Raw genomic sequence first — 24,990 nt, forward strand, 5'->3', positions numbered from 1 at the left:
AATGTTCAAAATTCTCCAAGCCAGGCTTCAACAGTACGTGAACCGTGAACTTACAGATGTTCAAGCTGGATTTAGAAAAGGCAGAGGAACCAGAAATCAAATTGACAACATGCGTTGGATCATCAAAAAAGCAAGAGAGTTCCTGAAAAATATCTACTTCTGCTTTATTGACTATGCCAAAGCCTTTAACTGTGTGGATCTCAACAAAACGTAGAAAATTCTTCAAGAGATGGGAATACCAGACCACGTGACCTGCCTCTTGAGAAATCTGTATGCAACAGTTAGAACTAGAGATGGAACCAACAGACTGGTTCCAAATCGACAAAGGAGTACATCAAGACTGTATATTGTCACCCTCCTTATTTAACTTATATGCAGAATATATCATGAGAAATGCTGCGCTGGATGAAGCACAAGCTGGAATCAAGCTTGCTGGGAGGAATATCAATAGCCTCAGATTTGCAGATGATACCACCCTTATGGCAGAAAGTGAAGAAGAACTAAAAAGCCTCTTGATGAAAGTGAAAGAGGAGAGTGAAAAAGTTGGTTTCAAACTCAACGTTCAGAAAACTAAGATCATGGCATCTGGTCCCATCTCTTCATGGCCAATAGATGGGTAAACAGTGGAAACAGTGACAGACTTGATTTCTAGGGGCTCCAAAATCACTGCAGATGGTGACTGCAGCCATGAAATTGAAAGACACTTGCTCCTTGAAAGAAAAGTTATAACCAACCTAGACATCATATTAAAAAGCAGAGACATTACTTTACCAACAAAGGTCCATCTAGTCAAAGCTATGGTTTTTCCAGTAGCCATGTATGGATGTGAGAGTTGGACTATAAAGAAAGCTGAGTGCTTAAGAATTGATGCTTTTGAACTGTGGTGTTGGAGAAGACTCTTGAGAGTCCGGTGGACTGCAAGGAGATCCAACCAGTTCATCCTAAAGGAAATGAGTCATGAATATTCATTGGAACGACTGATGCTGAAGCTGAAACTCTAATATGTTGGGCACCTGATGCGAAGAACTGACTCATTTGAAAAGACCCTGATGCCTGGAAAGATTGAAGGTGGGAGGAGAAGGGGACAACAGATGAGATGGTTGGATGGTATCCCCGATTCAATGGACATGAGTGTGAGTAAACTCCAGGAGTTGGTGATAGACAGGGGGGCCTGGTGTGCTGCAGTCCATGGAGTCGCAAAGATTAAGACATGACTGAGCGGCTAAAGTGAGCTGAAACATCTATATGTATACATAACTGATTCACTACACTATACAGCTAAAACTGTCAAAACATTGATAATCTGCTATATTCTAATATAAAATAAAAAGTTAAAAAAGATTCAGAGATGAAAATATTGCTGACTTTGTGCTAATGAAATCAACAAATATCTAATCATTACCTTTGGAAATTCCTAAAATACTGGTACTGTTAAAAATATGTATTTTATCTGAGGGAATAATAAGCATTCCATAAAAACGTTAAGAGAAATGCAAATCAAAACCACCATTCATCTTACACAAGTGAATGGCCATCATCAAAAGTTCTACAAACAATATATGCTGGAGAGCGTGTGGAGAAAAGGGAACCCTCTAAAACTGCTGGTAGGAATGCAAACTGGTACAGTCACTATGGAGAACAGTGTCGATATTCCTTAAAAAACTGGAAATAGAACTTCCATACGACCCAGTAATCCCACTGATGGGCATATACTTCAAGAAAACCATCACTGAAAGAGACACACGTACTCCAGTGTTCATTGCAGCACTATTTACAATACCTAGGACATGGAAGCAACCAAGATGTCCATCGGCCAACGAATGGATAAGGAAGTTGTGGTTCATATACACAATGGAATATTACTCAGCTATAAAAAGAATACACTTAAGTCAGTCCTAATTAGGTGGCTGAACCTAGAGCCTATTACACAGAGTGAAGTAAGTCAAAAAGAGTAAGACAAATACTGTATATTAATGCATATATATAGAATCTAGAAGGATGCTATTGATGATCCTATGCACAGGGCAGCAAAAGAGACACACGTGTAAAAAACAGACTTTTGGACTCAGTGGGAAAAGGAGAGGGTGGGATGATTTGAGAGAATAGCACTGAAACATATATATTACCATATGTAAAATAGATGACCAGTGCGAGTTCGATACATGAAGCAAGGCACCCAAAGCCAGTGCTCTGGGGCAACCTAGAGGGATAGGGTGGGAGGGATGTGGGAGGATAGGGTGACAGATGTATACCTATGGCCAAATCACATTGATGTATGGCAAAAACCATCACAATATTGTAAAGTAATTATCCTCTAATTAAAATAAATAATTTTTAAAAAGTGAATATAAATGGTTCAAAAACTACCAAATATGACCATGCTTATTTTGAAAACATAAAAAATTAACTCATGTCAGTCATCTACTAAAGAAGAATCCTAACATTTTTCCTAACCTGGACAGTTTTCGAAGTATAGGACTAAGTGGTGAAATATGATATCAGATATCTTTTACTAGTGACCTATTACTGAATAATTACCAAATGTAAAGGCTGTCTTGAAAAATGGAACAATTCTTCATAACAAATCTAAATATATTAAAACTACATTAACTATAACTCAGCTTTGCTAATCATATGCTAGATATACAAAGTGTGGGAGCATTTTATTTAATTTTGCTTGTTTTAACTGAAGAAATCTAATGACCATGAAAGTCTACAGCTACCATAAATGAGATGGAGCAGACTGGCTATATAAATTAGCCTAACACAAAACAACATCAGGCCACATAGGCAAAAATATATAAAGCTCAAATTTGAGGAATACTGTTTAAAGAATCTATGCATCATAGAGCAGTCTCTATAATCCACCATCATTTTTTCTTTATTTTTATTTTAAATTTTTTGAAAATTATTTTTTTTATTGGAGGCTAATTATTTTATAATATTATATTGGTTGGTTTTGACATACATTGACATGGATCCACAATGGGTATACATGAGTTCCCCCTCCTGAAACCCCCTCACCTCCCTCCTCCCTTTATCCTGCTTCTGGGTCATCCCCGCACACCAGCTCCAAGCATCCTGTAACATGCATCGACCCTGAACTGGAGATTCATTTCACATATGACAACATACATGTTTCAATGCCATTCTCCCAAATCATCCCACCCTCACCCTCTCCCACAGAGTCCCAAAGACTTTTCTATATATCTGTGTCTCTTTTGCTGTCTCGTATACAGGGATATCATTTGCATCTTTCTAAATTACATATATATGCGTTAGTATACTGTATTGGTGTTTTTCTTTCTGGCTTACTTCACTCTGTATAATAGGCTCCAGTTTCATCCACCTCATTAGAACTGGCTCAAAGGCATTCGTTTTAATGGCTGAGTAATACTCCACTGTATATATGTACCACAGCTTTCTTATCCATTCGTCTGCAGATGGACATCTAGGTTGATTCCATGTCCTGGCTATTATAAACAGTGCTGCAATGAACATTGGAGTACATGTATCTCTTTCAATTCTGGTTTCCTTGGTGTGCAAGCCCAGGAGTGCAATTGCAGGATCATATGGCAGTTCTATTTCCAGTTTTTTGAGGAATCTCCACACTGTTCTCCATAAGTGGCTGTATTAGTTTGCATTCCCACCAACAGTATAAGAGGGTTCCCTTCTCTCCACACCCTCTCCAGCATTTATTGCATGTAGATTTTTGGATAGCAGCCATTCTGACTGGTGTGAAATGGTATCTCACTGTGGTTTTGATTTGCATTTCTCTGATTATGAGGGATGTTGAGCATTTTTTCATGTGTTTGTTAGCCAATTTTCTCTCTTCTTTGGAGCAATGTCTGTTTAGTTCTTTGGCCCATTTTATGATTGGGTCATTTATTTTTCTGGAATTGAGCTGGAGGATCTGCTTGTATACTTTGGAGATTAATCCTTTAGCAGTTGCTTCATTTGCTATTATTTTCTCCCATTCTGCAGGCTGTCTTTTCACCTTGCTTATAGTTTCCTTTGCTGTGCAGAAGCTTTTGATTTTAACTAGGTCCCATTTCTTTATTTTTGCTTTTATTTCCAATATTCTGGGAGGAGGGTCTTGGAGGAACCTCCTGTGATTTATCTCTGAGAGTGTTTTGCCTACGTTCTCCTCTAGGAGTTTCATAGAATCTAGTCTTACATTTAGCTCTCTAATCCATTTTGAGTTTATTTTGGTGTATGGTGTTAGGAAGTGTTCTAGTTTCATTCTTTTACAAGTGGCTGACCAGTTTTCCCAGCACCACTTGTTAAAGAGACTGTCTTTTCTCCATTTGATATTCTTGCCTCCTTTGTCAAAGATAAGGTGCCCATAGGTGTGTGGGTTTATCTCTGGGCTTTCTATTTTGTTCCATTGATCTATAATTCTGTCTTTATGCCAGTACCATACTGTCTTGATGACTGTGGCTTTGTAGTAGAGCCTGAAGTCCGTCAGGTTGATTCCCCCAGTTCCATTCTTCTTCCTCAAGATTGCTTTGGCTATTCAAGGTTTTTTGTATTTCCATACAAATTGTGAGATTACTTGTTCTAGTTCTGTGAAAAATATAGTTGGTAGCTTGATAGGGATTACATTGAATGTATAAATTACTTTGGGTAGTATACTCATTTTTACAATATTTATTCTTCCAATCCACGAACACGGTATATTTCTCCATCTACTAGTGTCTTCTTTGATTACTTTCATTAGTGTTTTATAGTTTTCTATGTACAAGTCTTTTGTTTCCTTAGTAGATATATTCCTAAGTATTTAATTCTTTTCATTGAAACAGCAAATGGAATAGTTTCCTTAATTTCCCTATTTTCTCATTATTAGTGTATAGGAATGCAAGGGATTTCTGTGTGTTGATTTTATATCCTGCAACTTTACTGTAATCATTGATTAGCTCTAGTAGTTTTCTGGTAGAGTCTTTAGGGTTTTCTGTGTAGAGGATCATGTAATCAGCAAACAGTGAAAGTTTTACTTCTTCTTTTCCAATTTGTATTCCTTTTATGTCTTTTTCTGCTCTGATTGCTGTGGCCAAAACTTCCAGAACTATGTTGAATAGTAGTGGTGATAATGGGCACCCTTGTCTTGTTACTGACTTTAGGGGAAATGCTTTCAGTTTTTCACCATTGAGGATAATGTTTGCTGCGGGTTTGTCATATATAGCTTTTATTATGTTGAGGTATGTCCCTTCTATTCCCACTTTCTGGAGAGTTTTTATCATAAATGGATGTTGAATTTTGTCGAAGGCTTTCTCTGCATCTACTGAGATAATCATATGATTTTTATTTTTCAGTTTGTTAATGTGGTGTATTACGCTGATTGATTTGCAGATATTGAAGAATCCTTGCATTCCTGGGATAAAACCCACTTGGTCATGATGTATGATCTTCTGAATGTGTTGTTGGATTCTGATTGCTAGAATTTTGTTAAGGATTTTTGCATCTATGTTCATCAGTGATATTGGCCTGTAGTTTTCTTTTTTTGTGGGGTCTTTATCAGGTTTTGAGATTAGGGTGATGGTGGCCTCATAGAATGAGTTTGGAAGTTTCCCTTCCTCAGCAATTTTCTGGAAGAGTTTGAGTAGAATAGGTGTTAGTTCTTCTCTAAATTTTTGGTAGAATGCAGCTGTGAAGCTGTCTGGACCTGGGCTTTTGTTTGCTGGAAGATTTCTGATTATAGCCTCTAGCTCCGTGCTTGTGATGGGTCTGTTCAGATTTTCTATTTCTTCCTGGTTCAGTTTTGGAAAGGTGTACTTTTCTAGGAATTTTTCCATTTCTTCCAGGTTATTCATTTTATTGCCATATAATTGCTGATAGTATTCTCTAATAATCCTTTGTATTTCTGTGTTGTCGGTTGTGATCTATCCATTTTCATTTCGAATTTTATTGATTTGGTTCTTCTCCCTTTGTTTCTTGATGAGTCTGGCTAGTGGTTTGTCAATTTTATTTACCTTCTCAAAGAACCAGCTTATGGCTTTGTTGATTTTTGCTATGGTCTCTTTTGTTTCTTTTGCATTTATCTCTGCCCTAATTTTTATGATTTCTTTCCTTCTACTGACCCTGGGGTTCTTCATTTCTTCCTTAAAGCCAATCAGAAAAAGACACAGCTGCCAGAATCACATAGGAATAGGTAACCACAAACCCTCGACTAAAACAATCCTATATATGAAAACATTAAAATGAGGGATGATTATTTATATTATTAGTGTTTCTTATCACCCATATAATTTAATTGTCACAAAACAAATGTCTAAACTATCACACAACAAAAAATACATAATGTTTTAAGTCCAGAAAACTTAGGCCACAAATTAAATCAAATCCTTGAACGTGATTCTAGGTGCTTTATTCACCAAAATTTTAGATTCCCCTTTCTAGCCACTGAAGTTGATTGCCTAATATAAATGACATTAGAGTCCAACATTGCATTTTTGCTGTCTTTCCTTTAAAACTATATGTCTTGCTTCATGTTTTAAAAATAATTTTATTAGAGTACAGTTGACTTACAATGTTGTGTTAGTTTCTGCTCTACAGCAAAGTGAATCAGCTATACATGCACATATATCCCCTCTTTTTTAGATTTTGTTCCCACATAGGTCATTACAGAGTACTGAGTAGAGTACCTCGTAGGTTCTTATTTGTTATCTACTTTATATATAAGAGAGTGTATATGTCAAACCCAGTCTCCCAATTTATCCGTCCCCACTTTTTCCCCTTTGGTAACCATAAGTTTTATTTTCTACATCTGTGATTCTATTTCTGTTTTATAATTAAGTTCATTTGTACCATCAGTTTTAATTAGTATTTAACTATAACCCTGTGTATATGTCTATGTGTTTAAATTGGCTACACATGTACACATGCATACATACATACACACACATACAAACATCTTTTCTCCCTCCTGTGGTGTGAGGCACGGTATTTTCCTGCTAATTTATTAATACTAAAATACACCCTTCCCCATTACCTTTGCATTTCCTTACACTCTTTTATAAACTGCTGCTGCTGCTGCTGCTAAGTCACTTCAGTCTTGACCCCATAGACGGAAGCCCACCAGGCTCCCCCGTCCCTGGGATTCTCCAGGCAAGAACACTAGAGTGGGTTGCCATTTCCTTCCCCAATGTATGAAAGTGAAAAGTGAAAGTGAAGTCGCTCAGTCGTGTCCGACCCTTAGCGACCCCAGGGACTGCAGCCCACCAGCAACATAAATATTACTATGACTTAGCCCATATAATCTGTAGATACAGCTCGAGATGATTTAAGTTTGCATTTAATTATACTCAACATTAACATAAAAGTTATTATTAAAATGATAACATTTTACCTCCCACCTTGTGAATAAGAACTGATATTATTGTTACATCATCAGTATATGCAGAGAAAGCTGATTTTTACACAGAACATTTCAAAAGAGAGTGTTGGACAAACCCAGTTTAAATCTCTCTGCTGGCTCCTATCTCATAAAAATCCACTTTAACCAGTTTCAGGGGGATAAAAGACATGAAAGATGATTTTATCCACAAATAAAAAAGAAAAGAACAGTGTTTTCCTTATTTTCCACGTCTTTGCATCTGCACAATGCACATCTGACCTAATATGAGGCACACTGGGTCATTAATTCTTGATTCTGATACCTGTCAGTCTTATGGCCTAGTATAAATCACAGTAACTTCTACATGTCTCAGCAGATTTATCTATACAATGAAGGTATTATAGAATACGATGTCTGAGTCTCCTTCCAGGTTTTAAAAAACTACAATTCTATGACATATATCATAGAAATGACAATCAAAATATCAACATCCATGGGGATGTCTACTTTAGTCAAAAAGTACAAATGGAAGTGTTAGTTGCTCAGTCATGTACAACTCTATGTGACTCCATGGACTATAGCCCTCTAGGCTCCTCTGTTCCTGGGATTCTCTAGGCAAGAATACTGGAGTGGGTAGCCATTGCCTTCTCCAGGGGATCTTTCTGACCCAGGGATTGAACCCAGGTCTCCTGAACTGCAGGCAAAATCTTTACTTTCTGAGCCACCAGGGAAGCCTACTTAAGTCAGACCCTCCCTAAAATCTTAAGAACACTCTTCTATGTAATGAGATCTTGTAAAATGAGAGACTAGGATTACACTCCTTACATAGAATGGCCTAATATTAAATAGTTAAGCAGTCTTTCAAAATAGTTAGAAATTTCTGAAATAATTTACATGCAATTCTTTTTGAAAACCAGGTAATAGATTTCAAATGAACTTAGGTTATCCTTTTAGTTAAATATTTTCATGTTAGATCTCCTTTCTACCCAATAGTTAAAGACAGTCTTATTTAATTCAGAGGACTCTGAATTTTAATCCAGTTACTCGTATATTGGCAATAAATTTTTCATTCATTAAACTTAAAATGGGTAAATTTCATGGCATGTAAATTATGCTCCAATAAAGTTGTTTAAAAAATTTATGAATAAGAATTTCTACCAAGAAAATCTCCTATACTTTGAACTACTGCCATTTTATTAAGAATTGAATCTGCTTATTAACTTACCTAAATACATTTCTTTAACTGACATAAGATTTTCTCTTTTCTTACTATTCTGTGCCCTTATTTTTGAAAAATGTAGCTTAATAATGTGAGTACTTACCTGGCAAGAATCAGCTTCTCCCTCTTCCATTGGCTCATCGACCATTTTAAGACCATTCACCTGAAAAATATTGTTCAAAATTGAAGTTCAAGAGTACTAGAAAAAGAGTAGTAACTAAGAAAAAAATACAACCCTAGGCTGCCCTTCACAATTTAACAAGACCCACACTTAATGAAACACAAAAGGACAAAGAATACATAGAAAGTACCTAGAAAAGGAACACTTTTAATATGATTTCTGGGTTATCTTTAAGAATCCTTGAATTTCAGAGCTGTGTATTTCATTTCATATTCTTTAGAGTTTTGTTATGATTAATGAATATATACTAAACATATGACCTGTATACTTTCATTAGGACGGTCTCAAATCAAATATTTATAAGACAGGAAAAATTCCTCAGAGGAAATTTATTGTGAAGATATAGTCTAAGTAAATAAGGAAGGGTATCATATAATTACACTGTTGTGAATTCCTTTCCTTTCAATCAGTTCAATTAAAATTTCAATTACTCTACAGAAGAAATAATAAAGTATAGGAGAAAAATATAAATGGCCAAGAAAACAAAATTATTTCAACATACAAAGCTCAGTGGGTAATAATACTCTTCAAGCAATACCTCAGAAAGGAGTAAGCATGGAGAACTTAGATTAAGGGTCTGCAAGCTGTAGTCCACGGTCCAAACTGGCCCACTGTTTTTATAAATAACAGCTTACTGGAACACAGAGACATCCATTTGTTTCCATATTACTTATGGCTGCTTTCTCACTTCAACAGAAGTATTGAACAGTTCACAGAGAGCCTATGCCTGCGAAGCCTAAAATATTTACTATTTGGCCCTTTACAGAAAAACTCTGTCAACCACTGGTCTCTTAAATAAGATATTTGAAAATTAAGCAACAGCAAGATGGCCTAAAAATTAAATTTTACCATTGTCTATTTATAAGAGTCCTCAATTTTTTTTATTTAAAAAGAGAAGAAAGTAAACTAAACTAAATAGAGCTTCTGGTGACAACCAAGATAGAATAAGACTATCTCTCCTCTGATTATTAACTAAAAACTCTGGACAAAACATAAAAAGCAACTACCTGAGGCCTTTAAAAACTAAATAAGAGCAAGCAGATAAGAGGGGGAAATAAAAATTTGAATAATAACTAGTACTCTTGTGAGTTTCTTGGGTTTATTTTCTACTTTTATCTCTTGATTTTGACCCAAGGATAGACTGAGTCATGGAACTACATGAAAAAACGTTCGAGAGGACAAGAAAAAGACATACTTTTCCGCTGTTGAGCATAAAGAAAACCTCAACTTTATTTCCCCACCTTTGTTTTTCTTTTTTAATTATCTTTCTTGCTCCAAGGCAAGCCTCATTCATGAGAAAACCTCTGTCTCTGATTGGAGGAATCAGAAAAAGAGGTTCTTATAAGAATATTATAGGGGGTAATACCTGTTGTTTTTCTTCACTGTCTCCTCCATTTCACCCCAACAGTGCAAAGCTACATAACAGAATGAAAGGCTAAGACTGAGATAAACTAAAATTTATGGTAAAAGGAACATGAATAAAAGGTCCTTGCCAATTGGTGAATACATAAAAGAAATCACAGAGATGATAGAATGGGAAAAGGACATTCCTTAATACTGTTCATGAACAGACACAAGTCCTGGTCTCAACAACAAACTGGACGTATGTGGAAAAGAATCAGAGAAGTCTAACAAAGGCTTTGAAAACTGAACTGCTCAAGCCTCAGGCTAAACCACTGAGTTAGCAAAGGCACTACGTGGCACATGCCAACGTGCTGACCCAAATACTCTGAAAAGATATTTAACACAGGAACCATCATCCAGAGAGGGTGAGACATAAATTGGGAGTGTGAATCTAACCACACCAAATACTAAAACAATCAAAATCAACAGGTATCAATTCCAGGATAACACCAACGTTGAAATATCTGACGAGTAATTTAAGCAGCTATGATAATTATGTTCTTTGGGGTAAAAATAAACACACATGAATGAGAAGGTTAAAAGTTATAGGCAGAGAAAAAGAAACTATAAAATAAATAAATGCAAATAACTTTAGAACAAAAATATTATACTGTATGAGTGCAGTTCAGTTCAGTTTAGTCGCCCAGTCATGTCCAACTCTTTGCAGCCCCATGGACTGCAGCACACCAGGCTTCCCTGTCCATGACCAACTTCCGAAGCTTACTCAAACTCATGTCCATCAAGTCCGTGATATCATCCAGCCATCTCATCCTCTGTCGTCCCCTTTTCCACCTTCAATCTTTCCTAGCTTCAGGGTCTTTTCAAATAAGTCAGTTCTTTGCATCAGGTGGCAAAAGTATTGGAGTTTCAGCTTCAGCATCAGTCCTTCCAATGAATATTCAAGAATGATTTCCTTTAGGATAGACAGATTGGATCTCCTTGCAGTCCAAGGGACTCTCAAAAATCCTCTCCAACAGCACAGTTCAAAAATATAATTTCTTCAGTATTCAGCTTTCTTTATACGCCAACTCACACATCCATACATGATTACTGAAAAAAACCATAGCTAGGACTAGATGGACCTTTGTTGGCAAAGTAATGTCTCTGCTTTTTAATATTCTATCTAGGTTGGTCATAACTTTCCTTTCAAGGGGAAACGATCTTTTAATTTTATGGCTGCAGTCACCATCTACAGTGATTTTGGAGCACAAAAAAATAAAGCCTGCCACAGTTTCCATTATTTCTCCATCTATTTGCCATGAAGTAATGGGACCAGAGACCATGATCTTAGTTTTCTGAATGTTGAGCTTTAAGCCAACTTTTTCACTCTCCTCTTTCACTTTCATCAAGAGGCTAGTTATTCACTTTCCGCCATAAGGGTGGTGTCATCTGCATATCTGAGGTTACTGATTATTTCTCCTGGCAATCGTTATTCCAGCTTGTCCTTGATCCAGCCCAGAGTTCCTCATGATGTAGCCTGCATGTAAGTTAAATAAGCATGGTGACAATATACACCCTTGACGTACTCCTTTCCCGATACTGAACCAGTCTGTTGTTCCATGACCAGTTCTAACTCTTGCTTCTTGACCTGCATACAGATTTCTCAGGAGGCAGGTCAGGTGGTCTGGGATTCCCATCTCTTTCAGAATTTTCCACAGTTTGTTTTGAAGCAGAAGTAGACGTTTTTCTGGAACTCTCTTGCTTTTTCAATGATCCAACGGATGCTGGCAATTGGATCTCTGGTTCCTCTGCCTTTTCTAAATAAGCTGTGGTACATATACACAATGGAGTATTACTCAGCAATTAAAAAGAATACATTTGAATCAGTTCTAATGAGGTGGATGAAACTGGAGCCTATTATACAGAGTGAAGTAAGCCAGAAAGCAAAACACCAATACAGTAGTCCCATCACTTCATGGGAAATAGATGGGAAAACAGTGGAAACAGTGTCAGACTTTATTTTTTGGGGCTCCAAAATCACTGCGGATGCTGATTGCAGCCATGAAATTAAAAGACGCTTACTCCTTGGAAGGAAAGTTATGACCAACCAAGATAGTGTATTAAAAAGCAGAGACATTACTTTGCCAACAAAGGTCCGTCTAGTCAAGGCTATGATTTTTCCAGTGGGCATGTATGGATATGAGAGTTGGACTGTGAAGAAAGCTGATCACTGAAGAATTGATGCTTTTGAACTGTGGTGCTGGAGAAGACTCTTGAGAGGCCCTTGTATTGCAAGGAGATTCAAACAGTCCATTCTAAAGGAGATTGATCCTGGGTGTTCATTGGAAGGACTGATGCTAAAGCTGAAACTCCAATACTTTGGCCACGTCATGCAACGAGTTGACTCACTGGAAAAGACTCTGATTCTGGGAAGGATTGGGGCCGGGAGGAGAAGGGGACGACAGAGAATGAGATGGCTGGATGACATCACCGACTCGATGGACATGAGTTTGAGTGAATTCCTGGAGTTGGTGTTGGACAGGGAGGCTTGGCGTGCTGTGATTCATGGGGTCGCAAAGAGTTGGTCACGACTGAGCGACTGAACTGAACTGAACAGAATGCATATATATGGAATTTAGAAAGATGATAACGATAACCCTGTATACAAGACAGCAAAAGAGACACAGGTGTATAGAAAAGTCTTTTGGACTCTGTGGGAGAGGGCAAGGGTGGGATGATTTGGGAGAATGGCATTGGAACATGTATATTATCATATGTGAAACGAATCGCCAGTCCAGGTTCGATACATGATGCAGGATGCTTGGGGCTGGTGCACTGGAATGAACCAGAGGCATGGGATGGGGAGGGAGGTGGGAGGGGGTTTCAAGATGGGGAACACATGTACACCCGGGGCAGATTCATGTCAACGTATGGCAAAACCAATGCAATAATGTAAAGTAAAAATAAAATAAAATAATAAAACTATGGGATATGGAAAACATTTTAAAAAATAAATGAATAAATAAATCCAGTTTGAACATGTGGAAATTCAGAGTTCATATACTGTTTTTTTTTTTTTTTTTTTTACTATACGTAACAATGCATTTTATTTCTTTTTTAAAAACATTTTTTTTAAACTGAAGTATGACTGATTCACAACGTTTTAACAACGCATTTTCATTATCCATTTCATAATCAGGTAGGGTTTTTTTGGGTCACACAGAAAGGATGGGGGGATCTTAATTGCTCCAGCAGGGATCGATCCCCTAAATCCCTGTAGTCGAAGCTTGGAGTCTTAATCACTTTACCTCCAGAAGTCCCCACAAGCCCTTTTCTGTTAACCACAAGTTTTACTTTGGAGAATTTGTACCTGGCTGATAATAACTCAATTACAAGATGTGAGTTCCTTTGGAGTAAATTTTAACCACAGGACTTGAAAAACCACTGCTTGTATCTAGATCACTTGGACACTGGATCATCAGTACTGCACATTAATAAACTGCTTTTCCAGTCAGAAATAAAAGGCATAGAATGATAAAAAAAAAAAAAAGAGAAGGATGTATTTCTCATGAAAGCATTTAAGAACAAAATGAAATAGAGACATGGAAAAACTAAGGTCTTTTGGACAATTAACTCCACGAGCTACCAAAAATTGTCACTCAGAACAGAGAAGAGAGTGGACCACTTAAAAAAATATACAGTGTATGTGTATATTTTCTTCAAGTATCTTAAGAGAAATGCAAAGAATTTCCTCATCAGTTCCAAATTCACCACAGTACAAAGCAAAACTTTTATTACTATACCCACACAAGTAAGTGTCCTGAAGTTTATTTTATCCTGGTAGCTTAAAACAATCAATTATTAGTATCTGTTTCAACTTCCTAATACTATTCAAAGGAGAAAAGACAGCTGGCGGGGTGGGGACTCATTATGTGCTTATCACTGCCACTTCATTGCAAATGTCATTTTTATCGTTGGGTGAATGTGCGTAACACTAAACCATGATCCAGTAATAGTTTTTCACTTGGTTTAGTATCATTTAAAGAACTTAAAAGAGGAAAATATTTTAAGAGCTATATCTTATCTGAGACAATTTAAGGTCATGTGACAAAACTTACCAATCTGTCAATCATCTTAAAATGTCCATGTTACACAGCAATAGTTATTACCAGAAACTGCAGTGACTGATAAGTAGACACATTAGTTTGTTAAGCTCTACCTGAAAACATGCTTTCAACAAAATCTGAACATCTTGTATCTTGATTCATATGGTTTTACAATCAGGTCTTACTGAAGGAGCACACAGATTTCACTTCCTTTCTTGCAGACAATATGCAGGAAGAAGAATCCACAAAGAGCATGCTGGCAATCTGACAAATTGTACTATCTGGACTACAAGTCCTGAAATTCATTTAAAGAATGTCAAGGAGTTACGAGAGAGATTATGTTGTGGCCTTGATTTTTATTTTTTCCTAGAATTCTACAGATTCTAAAATTTATCAATTGATGTTTCTTTTAAATAAACAGCACCAGTCTTGCCCATTGATACAATTAAAATTTGACTTTTTCAGCTCTTAGTTCACAAGTTTATTATGAAAAACACTGCAGTGCTCTCGTGCAGTAACATCTTACAGCAGGGAGGAAAAAAAAAGTTCCATTCAAAACAACTCACCAGGTTCTGACAGTAACAAAGAACAACATGAGGCTGAGATTTGAGAAGGGAAAATAAACTGAGTGCAGACAAATCATACAACTAAATTAAACGGTATCCCTGAAAATAAACAAAACGATTTTAAAACTCACAAGTAGAGGGGAGGCCTTGGTACTTATTTTTAAAAATGTTCATTAAGCTCCAATGATTGTTTGCTGCTATTCTTATCTACAGTCATGCTGAGTAAAGCTATAGCTAAATGGAAGTTAAATTGTATTCACGAGGTGTTAAATGTTTACATCTTATTATCTGCAGTCTCTCAGAGAAAGCAAAGTAACTACAAATAGCGCTATGCCAGAAACTGGTTTCTTGACCAACAATGTCGCTTCAGCATGCAATGAACTGGTTCATTCTAAAAGTGGTCACGGCTGTTGATGACAGGAGGCTTTGTATTTTTATATGGCACATCTTTTTGGTCCGTGTGAAAACAAGTTTTTTTGAATGTTAACTATTCTCTGACACTTGTGGAGTTACTGTTGCTCTTCCCATATCCATTAGGTCAATATATGGTTCATGGCAATACTGTACAAGTTTAAAATCTCATTACAGAAAGTAGTCTGGGGTACGACGAGTAACATGTGGCTCGCCTCTGCGAGGTGCTGGGTCAAACTGCAAGAAAGAGTATTTTAGAGTATCATCAAGTTCCATGATTGCAGCTTGGTTACCACAACGATAACAATAGTTTGGAGCACTGAAAATCGTTACTACATTTCGGTCATGGCACCAGTTATATCCCTCCATCACCAGCTGATGAGCTCTAGACACCAACGTGAGGCCATTGGCATGATTAAATGTCTCAGAAATATCCTGCCCAAAGGTGTAACCAGCTCCTCGAGGAGATATACCCCAACCTCCACGGTCATCTGGATCTGACCACAGCAAGTCACACATTGGACCCTCATGGGGAACTTCTTGTAGGCGATCAAGTGCTCTGATGTGATCCAGTGTATCTATGGATGGTGAGAGGCCACCATGCAGACAGAAGATCTGCCCATCCACCAAGGCAGTGAGAGGAAGATAGTCAAAAAGGTCTGTAAAATACTTCCAAACATTCGCATTTCCATATTTCCTTAAACACTCATCATAGAAACCATATACTTGTGTGATCTGTCTGCTCTCATGATTTCCTCGAAGAATGGTGATACGTTCACGGTAACGAACCTTAAGAGCTACAAGCAGAGTAACTGTTTCCACTGAATAATATCCTCTGTCAACATAATCGCCCATAAACAAGTAATTTGTATCTGGTGATTTGCCACCAATTCTAAACAGTTCCATGAGATCGTGAAATTGCCCATGCACATCTCCACAGACCGTGACTGGACATCGAACTTCTTGCACATTGGATTCTTTTGTCAGGATTTCTTTAGCCTTCTCGCAGAGGCTCTTAACCTGGGACTCGGACAGCTGCTTGCACTCGTTCAGCTGCTCGATCCACTGGTCCAGCTCCTTGGTGAACACCTTCTCGTCCATGATGCCACCCGCCCGAACCGGCTGCCCCTCCGCGCTCCTCCCGCGCCGCCGCCCGCACACGGGCCACACGCACACTCCGCCGCCGGTTCCCGGGGTATTTGTGCGGGTACTGGAGGCTGCTCGGCGCTAGCGCTGGCCCTCTGGCTCGCCCCTCTGCGCTCGGCCCCCGGCCGCTGCCCTCCTCCACTCGCTCTAGCCCTGAAGCTCTGCTCTCTCCAGAGTTCATATACTGTTGAAGCTGGGTTTGGAGAATTTTGAGTATTACTTTGCTAGCATGTGAGATGAGTGCACTGGTGTGGCAATTTGAACATTCTTTGGCATTGCCTTTCTTTATGATTGGAATAAAAACTGACCTTTTCCAGTCCTGTGGCCACTGCTGAGTTTTCCAAATTTGCTGTCATATTGAGTGCAGCACTTTCATGGCATCATATTATAGGATTTGAAATAGCTCAACTGGAATTCTGTCACATCCATTAGCTTTGTTCGTAGTGATGCTTCCTAAGGCCCACTTGACTTCACATTCCAGGATGTCTGGCTCTAGGTGACTGATCTCGCCATCGTGATTATCTGGGTCATGAAGAACTTTTTTTTTTTTTTTTTTTATAGTTCTTCTGTATATTCTTGCCACCTCTTCTTAATATTTTCTGCTTCTGGTAGGTCAGTATCATTTCTGTCATTTATTGTGCCCATCTTTGCAGGAAATATTCTCTCGGGATCTCTCATTTTCTTGAAGAGATCTCTAGTCTTTCCCATTGTATTGTTTGCCTCTATTTCTTTGCACTGATCACTGAGGAAGGCTTTCTTATCTCTCCTTGCTGTTCTTTGGAACTCTGCATTCAAATGGGTATATCCTTCCTTTTCTCCTTTGCCTTTCATTTCTCTTATTTTCACAGTTATTTGTAAGGCCTTCTCAGACAACCATTTTGCATTTCTTTTTCTTGCAGATGGTCTTGATCCCTGCCTCCTGGACAATGTCATGAACCTCTGTCTGTAGTTCTTCAAGCACTCTATCAGATTTAATCCCCTGGATCTATTTCTCACTTCCACTGTATAATCGTAAGGGATTTGATTTAGGTCATATCTGAATGGTCTAGTGGTTTCCCAAACTTTCTCCAATTTAAGTTTGAATTTTGCAATAAGGAGTTCATGATCTGAGCCACAGTCAGCTCCTGGTCTTATTTTTGCTGACTATATAGAGCTTCTCCATCTTTGGCTGCAAAGAATATAATCAATCTGATTTCAGTGTTGACCATCTGGTGATGTCCATGTGTAGAGTCTTCTCTTGTGTTGTTGGAAAAGGGTGTTTGCTATGACCAGTGGGTTCTCTTGTCAGAACTCTATTCACTTCTGCCCTGCTTCATTCTGTACTCCAGGGACAAATTTGCCTGTTCCTCCAGGTATTTCTTGACTTTCCACTTTTGCATTCCAGTCCCCTATAATGAAAAGGACATCTTTTTGCAGTGTTAGTTCTAGTAGGTCTTGTAGGTCTTCACAGAACCATTCATCTTTAGCTTCTTCAGGGTTACTGGTCGGGGCATATACATGCATTACTGTGATATTGAATGGTTTGCCTTGGAAATGAATAGAAATCATTCTCTTCTTTTTGAGATTGCATCCAAGTACTGCCTTTCATACTCTTTTGTTGACTATGATGGCTACGCCATTTTTTCTAATGGATTCTTGCCCATAGTAGTAGATATAATGGTCACCTGAGTTAAATTCCCCCATTCCAGTCCATTTTAGTTCGCTGATTCCTAAAATGTCGATGTTCACTCTTGCCATCTCTTGTTTGACCACTTACAGTTTTCCTTGATTCCTGCACCTAACATTCCAGGTTCCTATGCAATATTGCTCTTTACAGCATCAGACTTTACTTCCATCACCACTCACATCCACAACTGGGTGGTAGTGTTGCTTTGGCTCCATCTCTTCATTCTTTCTGGAATTATTTCTCCACTGATTTCCAGTAGCAAACTGGGCACCTACCGACCTGGGGAATTCATCTTTCAGTGTCCTATGTTTTTGCCTTTTCATACTGTTTGTGGGCATTTCAATAATGGCAATTCAATTCATACTAAATGTTAAGAGGAAAGTCTGTAGAGATAGAAGTATATTAGTGGTTCCTTAGTGCTAGTGGATGGGGAGATGCAGATAACTAAAAGGTAGAAGGTTTCTTTTTGATGTGACAAAAAATGCTCTAAAATTGACTGTGGTGATGGTTACACATATCTGTGAATACTGTATACCATAAGGTTGTGCATTTTAAGTGGGTGAATTATGTGGTATGTCAATTATGTTTCGATAAAGCTGTCTTTTTAAAAATGGCTGAGAATTTCCCAAACTTGGTAAAAGACATAAATTTACAATTTCAAGAAGCTCAGGGAAACCCAAAAGATATAAAATTAAAGAAAGCCATCTCAAGACGTATCTTAATTACACTACACTAAATAAAAAGAAGTTTATTAAGCAATGAGAGAAAAACACATTACATAGACATCACAATGAATAACAGAGAATTCTCTCTTTTTTAAATATTTCTTATGAGAAATCATGGACGTCGAATAACAGTAAGAATATTTACCTGAGATAAATGGAAACCTGTTAACACAAAAATCTATACATGAATGTATATAGCAGCTTTGTTTCTAACTGCTTTTTGGAAACATTCCAGATCTCCTTCAACATGGAGAAAGAATAGAATACTACTCAGCAATGAAAAGGGGAATGCTACCCAGAAACGCATCAAGAACAATCTACTGATATATTCAAAAATATGGATGAATCTGAAATACATCATACAATTAATAGGAAGAAAACAGCCTCAAAAGCATACATACTTTATGATTCTATTTATCAAGCATTATGGAAAAGGTAAAACAATAAGGCATTGAGAAGGGATTAGCAATTGTCAGAGTTTAGGCCTAGCAGTAGGCAGCAATGAGAATTGAGGTCAAGGGACGATGGGACTAACCTGACTGTGGTGGTGGTTACACAACTCTATTCATCTCAGAACCTTACATGAAAAAGAGTGAATTTTACTATATGTAAATTTGAAAATAAACTTATTAAAGAGTAATTTACCCAGCATTATTTACTTGACTAGCACCTTTCTTAAAAAACTCAACAAAAAACAAACAAAATCACCAACAATCCTTATCTTACTGGATCTTACATGTCACTGCTGACTAACCACTACCTCCTGTTTGAGATTTTTAAAACCGTACTTTCATTTCCTTTTACTCAAATTTCTTTGCTCTTTTCAGTATCCTTGAAACATTGTAGGTCCTCAGGAAATGGACTTGGGCCACATTCTCATCTCACTTCACGTCTTTCCCCAGATAGATAATTTACTGACATGATTCACATTTACTCAGACACTACCCTTCTGAGATACTGATCCATATAATCAACTACCTACTTGACATTTCCACTTGCTCATCTGTCTTTCAAAAAATAAACAATATAAAAACAAATTAGTGATCCCCCTCCAACACACATATATCTTTCCTCCAGGGCAAACAGCACCACTATTTGTTGTCTTAAAGAATGGTAATGAATTCATCACCAGCATATAGGAAGAGGTACATTCAGCGAGAGTCCACAAACCAATATTAAGACTGATGGTATGGGGAGGGAGGTGGGAAGGGGGTTCAAGATGGGGAACACAGGTACACCCGGGGCAGATTCATGTCAATGTATGGCAAAACCAATACAATATTTTAAAGTAATTAGCCTTCAAATAAAACAAATTAATAAAAAAAAAAAAAAGACTGAATCCTGATAACTGAAATTTTACTACAAAATGACTTTCAAGATTATCCACTTTTTAAAAAGGTAATACTGCAATCCCCTGTTTCCTCAGTTGCTGGTTATTTCCAATTCATACCATCTTATGATTAATTTATCATGAACCTGTGTGCCTGAAGTAACTAGAAATAAAATTTATTTGAATGAGTTAAAAAGATTACTATATCCTAAAAAACAACACAGTCTACATAAATAGGCTTTAAAAAGAAAACACTACAATACTCCCACCTCATCTACCTTAAACAAGATACCAGGTTTTCAACATAAGAATATTCATTTCTCTAAAGGACTTTAGTATTCAGTGATATTTACTGTAACAAGTCATTTTTATCTGCATGAAAACATTTTCAGAATTCTCTGGTACAATAAACGTTTATTTCAAGAACAAAATTTATATTTTGAAAAAACAAGCAGATATGCTGTTTCCCCCAAATAAATGAAAAAAAGGGAATAAAAAAATTCCCTACAGAAGATTCTGAAAGCTGAACAACAATTACAAATGTACTAATAATCTACTCAAATCCAAGTGAATACCCTTTTATATCAGATCCCAATGAAGAATTTTTTAAATTATTTTCAATTTCTCAAAAAATAAATAAATCACTTTAAAAGATTCTGGACAAACAGAAATACTAAACTTGAGTCACAGTACTCATCTGATCTCAGAAAATCACATTCAGTTCAGTTCAGTCGCTCAGTCGTGTCCGACTCTTTGCTACCCCATGAATCACAAGAAAATCACATAGGTAACCCCAAAACTATCATTTTCTCACTATTAATGACAAAGGTAGCTCATCATGGAAAATTAAATTGACAAAATATATTTTCGCTTCAGATCCTTAGAATTGGAGGTGGTGTGGGAAAATGAACGCATAAGTGCACAGAGTTTTTAAAAAGACTGTAATCTGATCATGATTAATACTATTAAGCATATATTTATTACTCAGTGTTAAATTTGAGAAGTTCATGACTTGGTGTTGACCAGAATACTGAAGAAAGAAGCAGAGACATAAATTATGCAAGGAAGGTAAAAAGTAAGTGAGAAGCAGGGGTAATGTAAATCACTAACAAAATATACACAGCTTCCTTGGTGGCTCAGACCTTAAAGACTCTGCCTGCAATGCAGGAGATCTGGGTTCGATCCCTCAGTCAGGAGGATCCCCTGGAGAAGGGCATGACAACCCACTCCAGTACTCTTGCCTGGAGAATCCCAGGAACAGAGGAGCCTGGTGGGCTACAGTCCACAGGGTTGCAAAGAGTCGGACACGACTGAAGTCACTTAGCACACACAACAAAATATAACTATCCACAACAAATTTGACTGTATTATAAACTTTCAAGTAGTCTCCAGGATCACCAAATTCCACCTAATAAACAAAAGCACCATATTTATATAGTACCTAATGTTAAAAATGATTAAGAAATTCACATTTAAAGAAAATTTTCTCTCTCAAATAAACGTCATGTTTACAGATTTGTTGCTGACAGATTCAGAAAGAAGACTTCATTTTTTTTTTTTACTTCATTTAAGTAACCACAGCAAATTAGATCTAAATTTAGAGGTGGATCCACATCTGCCTAAAATAAAGATCTATGCCTGTAGCTAGGAATACTTCAGATATATTGCAGATTCTGTTCCACATCACCACAACAAAAAAATTGTTGCAATAAAACAAATCACACAAATATTTTGGCTCCCTGATGCACATAAAAGTTATGCTTATACTATACCACAAGTTTGCAATAGAGTCGGACATGAATTACTGACTAAACAAAAACAACCACAACATAACGTAGTCTATTAATTGTGCAACAGCACTATATCTTAAAAAACAATATACATACCTTAATTTAAAAATACTATAGTTTATTGCTAAAAACTACTAACCATTATCTGAGCCTTCACTGAGTTGCAATAGAAACATCAAAGATCACTGCCCATAGGTCTTGGCAGCCAACATGCCATCAAGACGAAAGACCCAAAACCTTGTAAGCCAAGGAAACAAATGCACTGGCAAACACCAGAAGCATCCATGAGTCCAAGAAAATGCTGATAGCATGCATGAAAACAGAATTAGTTCAGTTCACTCGCTTAGTCGTGTCCGACTCTTTGCGACCCCATGAATCACAGCACGCCAGGCCTCCCTGTCCATCACCAACTCCCGGAGTTCACTCAAACTCATGTCCATCGAGTCGGTGATGCTATCCAGCCAACTCATTCTCTGTCGTCCTCTTCTCCTCCTGCCCCCAATCCCTCCCAGCATCAGAGTATTTTCCAGTGAGTCAACTCGTCACATGAGGTGGCCAAAGTATTGGAGTTTCAGCTTTAGCATCTGTCCTTCCAATAAACACCCACCAGGATTGATCTCCTCTAGAATGGACTGGTTGGATCTCCTTGCAGTCCAAGGGCCTCTCAAGAGTCTTCTCCAGCACCACAGTTCAAAAGCATCAATTCTTCGGCGATCAGCTTTCTTCACAGTCCAACTCTCACATCCATACATGACCACTGGTAAAACCATAGCCTCTAGTAGACGGACCTTGGTTGGCAAAGTAATGTCTCTGCTTTTTAATATGCTGTCTAGGCTTGTCATAATTTTCCTTCCAAGGAGTAAGTGTCTTTTAATTTCATGGCTGCAATCACCATCTGCAGTGATTTTGGAACCCAGCAAAATAAAGTCAGCCACTATTTCCACTGTCTCCCCATCTATTTCCCATGAAGTGATGGGCCAGATGCCATGATCTTAATTTTCTGAATGTTGAGCTTTAAGCCAACTTTTTCCCTCTCCTTTTTCACTTTCATCAAGAGGCTCTTTAGTTCTCCTTCACTTTCTGCCAAAAGGGTGGTTTCATCAGCATATCTGAGGTTATTGATCTTTCTCCCGGTAGTCTTTATTCCAGCTTGTGCTTCCTCCAGCCCAGTGTTTCTCATGAGGTACTCTGTATATAAGTTAAATAAGCAGGGTGACAATATACAATCTTGACGTACTCCTTTTCCTATTTGGAACCAGTCTGCTGTTCCATGTGCAGTTCTAACTGTTGCCACCTGACCTGCATACAGATTTCTCAAGAGGCAGGTCAGATGGTCTGGGATTCCCATCTCTTTCAGAATTTTCCACAGTTTATTGTGATCCACACAGTCAAAGGCTTTGGCATAGTCAATAAAGAGGAAATAAGATGTTTTTCAAGAAATCTCTTGCTTTTTCCATGATCCAGCAGATGTTAAAATTTGATCTCTGGTACCTCTGCCTTTTCTAAAACCAGCTTGAATATCTGGAAGTTCACTGTTCACATATTGCTGAAGCCTGGCTTGGAAAATTTTAGGCATTTCTTTACTAGTGTGTGAGATGAATGCAATCGTGCAGTAGTTTGAGCATTCTTTGGCATTGCCTTTCTTTGGGATTGGAATGAAAACTGACCTTTTCCAGTCCTGTGGCCACTGCTGAGTTTTCCAAATTTGCAGGCATATTGAGTGCAGCACTTTCACAGCATCATCTTTCAGGATTTGAAATAGCTTAACTGGGACTCCATCACTTCCACTAGCTTTGTTCATAGTGATGCTATCTACAAACTTGACTTCACATTCCAGGATGCCTGGCTCTAGGTGAGTGATCACACCATCGTGATTATCTGGGTCGTGAAGATCTTTTTTGTATAGTCCTTCTGTGTATTCTTGCCACCTCTTCTTAATAGCTTCTGCTTCTATTATGTCCATAGCATTTTTGTCCTTTATTTAGCCCATTTTTGCATAAAATGCTCCCTTGGTATCTAATTTTCTTGAAGAGATCTCTTGTTTTTCCTATTCTGTTGTTTTCCTCTATTTCTTTGGATTGATCGCTGAGGAAGGCTTTCTTATCTCTCCTTGCTATTCTTTGGAGCTCTGCATTCAGATGCTTATTTCTTTCCTTTTCTCGTTTGCTTTTCACTTCCCTTTTTTGCACAGCTATTTGTAAGGCCTCCTCAGACAGCCATTTTGGTTTTTTGCATTTTTCTTTATTGGGGATGGTCTTGATTCCTGTCTCCTGTACAAAGTCACGAACGTCTGTCCATAGTTCATCATGCACTCTATCAGATCTAGTCCTTTAAATCTATTTCTCACTTCCACACTATAGTCATAAGGGATTTGATTTAGGTCATACCTGAATGGTCTAGTGGTTTTCCCCACTTTCTTCAATTTAAGTCTGAATTTTGCAATAAGGGGTTTATGATCTCAGCCAGTCAACTCCCCGTCTTGTTTTTGCTGACTGTATAGAGCGTCTCCATCTTTGCCTGAAAAGAATATAATCAATCTGATTTCGGTGTTGACCATTTGGTGATGTCCATGTGTAGAATCTTCTCTTGTGTTGTTGGAAGAGGGTTTTTGCTATGACCAGTGTGTTCTCTTGGCAGAACTCTATTAGCCTTTGCCCTGCTTCACTCTGTACCCCAAGGTCAAATTTGCCTGTTACTCCAGGTGTTTCTTGACTTCCTACTTTTGCATTCCAGTCCCCTATAATGAAAAGGACATCTTTTTAGGGTGTTAGTTCTAGTAGGTCTTGTAGGTCTTCATAGAACTGTTCAACTTCAGCTTCTTCAGTGTTACTGGTCGGAGCATAGACTTGAATTACTTTGATAATGAATGGTTTGCCTTGGAAACGAATAGAGGTCATTCTGTTCTTTTTGTGATTGCATCCAAGTACTGCATTTCAGACTGTTATGTTGACTATGACGGCTACTCCATTTTTTCTAGGGGATTCCTGCCCACAGTAGTAGATATAATGGTCATCTGAGTTAAATTCACCCATTCCAGTCCATCTTAGTTCGCTGATGCCTAGAATGTCGATGTTCACTCTTCCTGTTTGTCCACTTCCAATTTGCCTTGATTCATGGAACTAACATTCCAGGTTCCTATGCAATATTGCTCTTTACAGCATGAAATCTTGCCT

General features: G+C 37.8%; 2 protein-coding genes across 8 annotated transcripts in view; both read right to left on the reverse strand.

Annotated features, from left to right (window-relative positions):
• RPS6KA6 (ribosomal protein S6 kinase A6) overlaps positions 1 to 24,990 on the reverse strand; it is a 236,916-nt gene that overhangs the window by 186,468 nt on the left and 25,458 nt on the right. For 6 of the 7 annotated variants that reach the window (XM_055437957.2, XM_088833679.1, XM_055437960.2 and 3 more), the window contains one exon: positions 8,656 to 8,715. In XM_055437957.2, the coding sequence (XP_055293932.1) occupies positions 8,656 to 8,715 (60 nt within the window). Of the gene's footprint in view, positions 1 to 8,655; positions 8,716 to 24,990 lie in introns of those variants that run through there. The other variant, XM_055437959.2, reaches the window with a different exon arrangement.
• LOC129564222 (serine/threonine-protein phosphatase 2A catalytic subunit alpha isoform) lies at positions 13,196 to 16,481 on the reverse strand. The gene has a single exon (XM_055437962.2). The coding sequence runs from the start codon at positions 16,259 to 16,261 to the stop codon at positions 15,332 to 15,334; it is 930 nt and encodes a 309-aa protein (XP_055293937.2). The 5' UTR covers positions 16,262 to 16,481; the 3' UTR covers positions 13,196 to 15,331.

The sequence above is a fragment of the Moschus berezovskii genome, chromosome X, assembly GCF_049115385.1.
Source record: "Moschus berezovskii isolate FMDL1 chromosome X, NW_MosBer_1.0, whole genome shotgun sequence".
NCBI classification, from domain to species: Eukaryota; Metazoa; Chordata; class Mammalia; order Artiodactyla; family Moschidae; genus Moschus; species Moschus berezovskii.

What these genes read in the sequence shown, in the direction of transcription:
- LOC129564222 (XM_055437962.2), bottom strand. Translation starts at nt 16,261, where the DNA reads ATGGACGAGAAGGTGTTCACCAAGGAGCTGGACCAGTGGATCGAGCAG.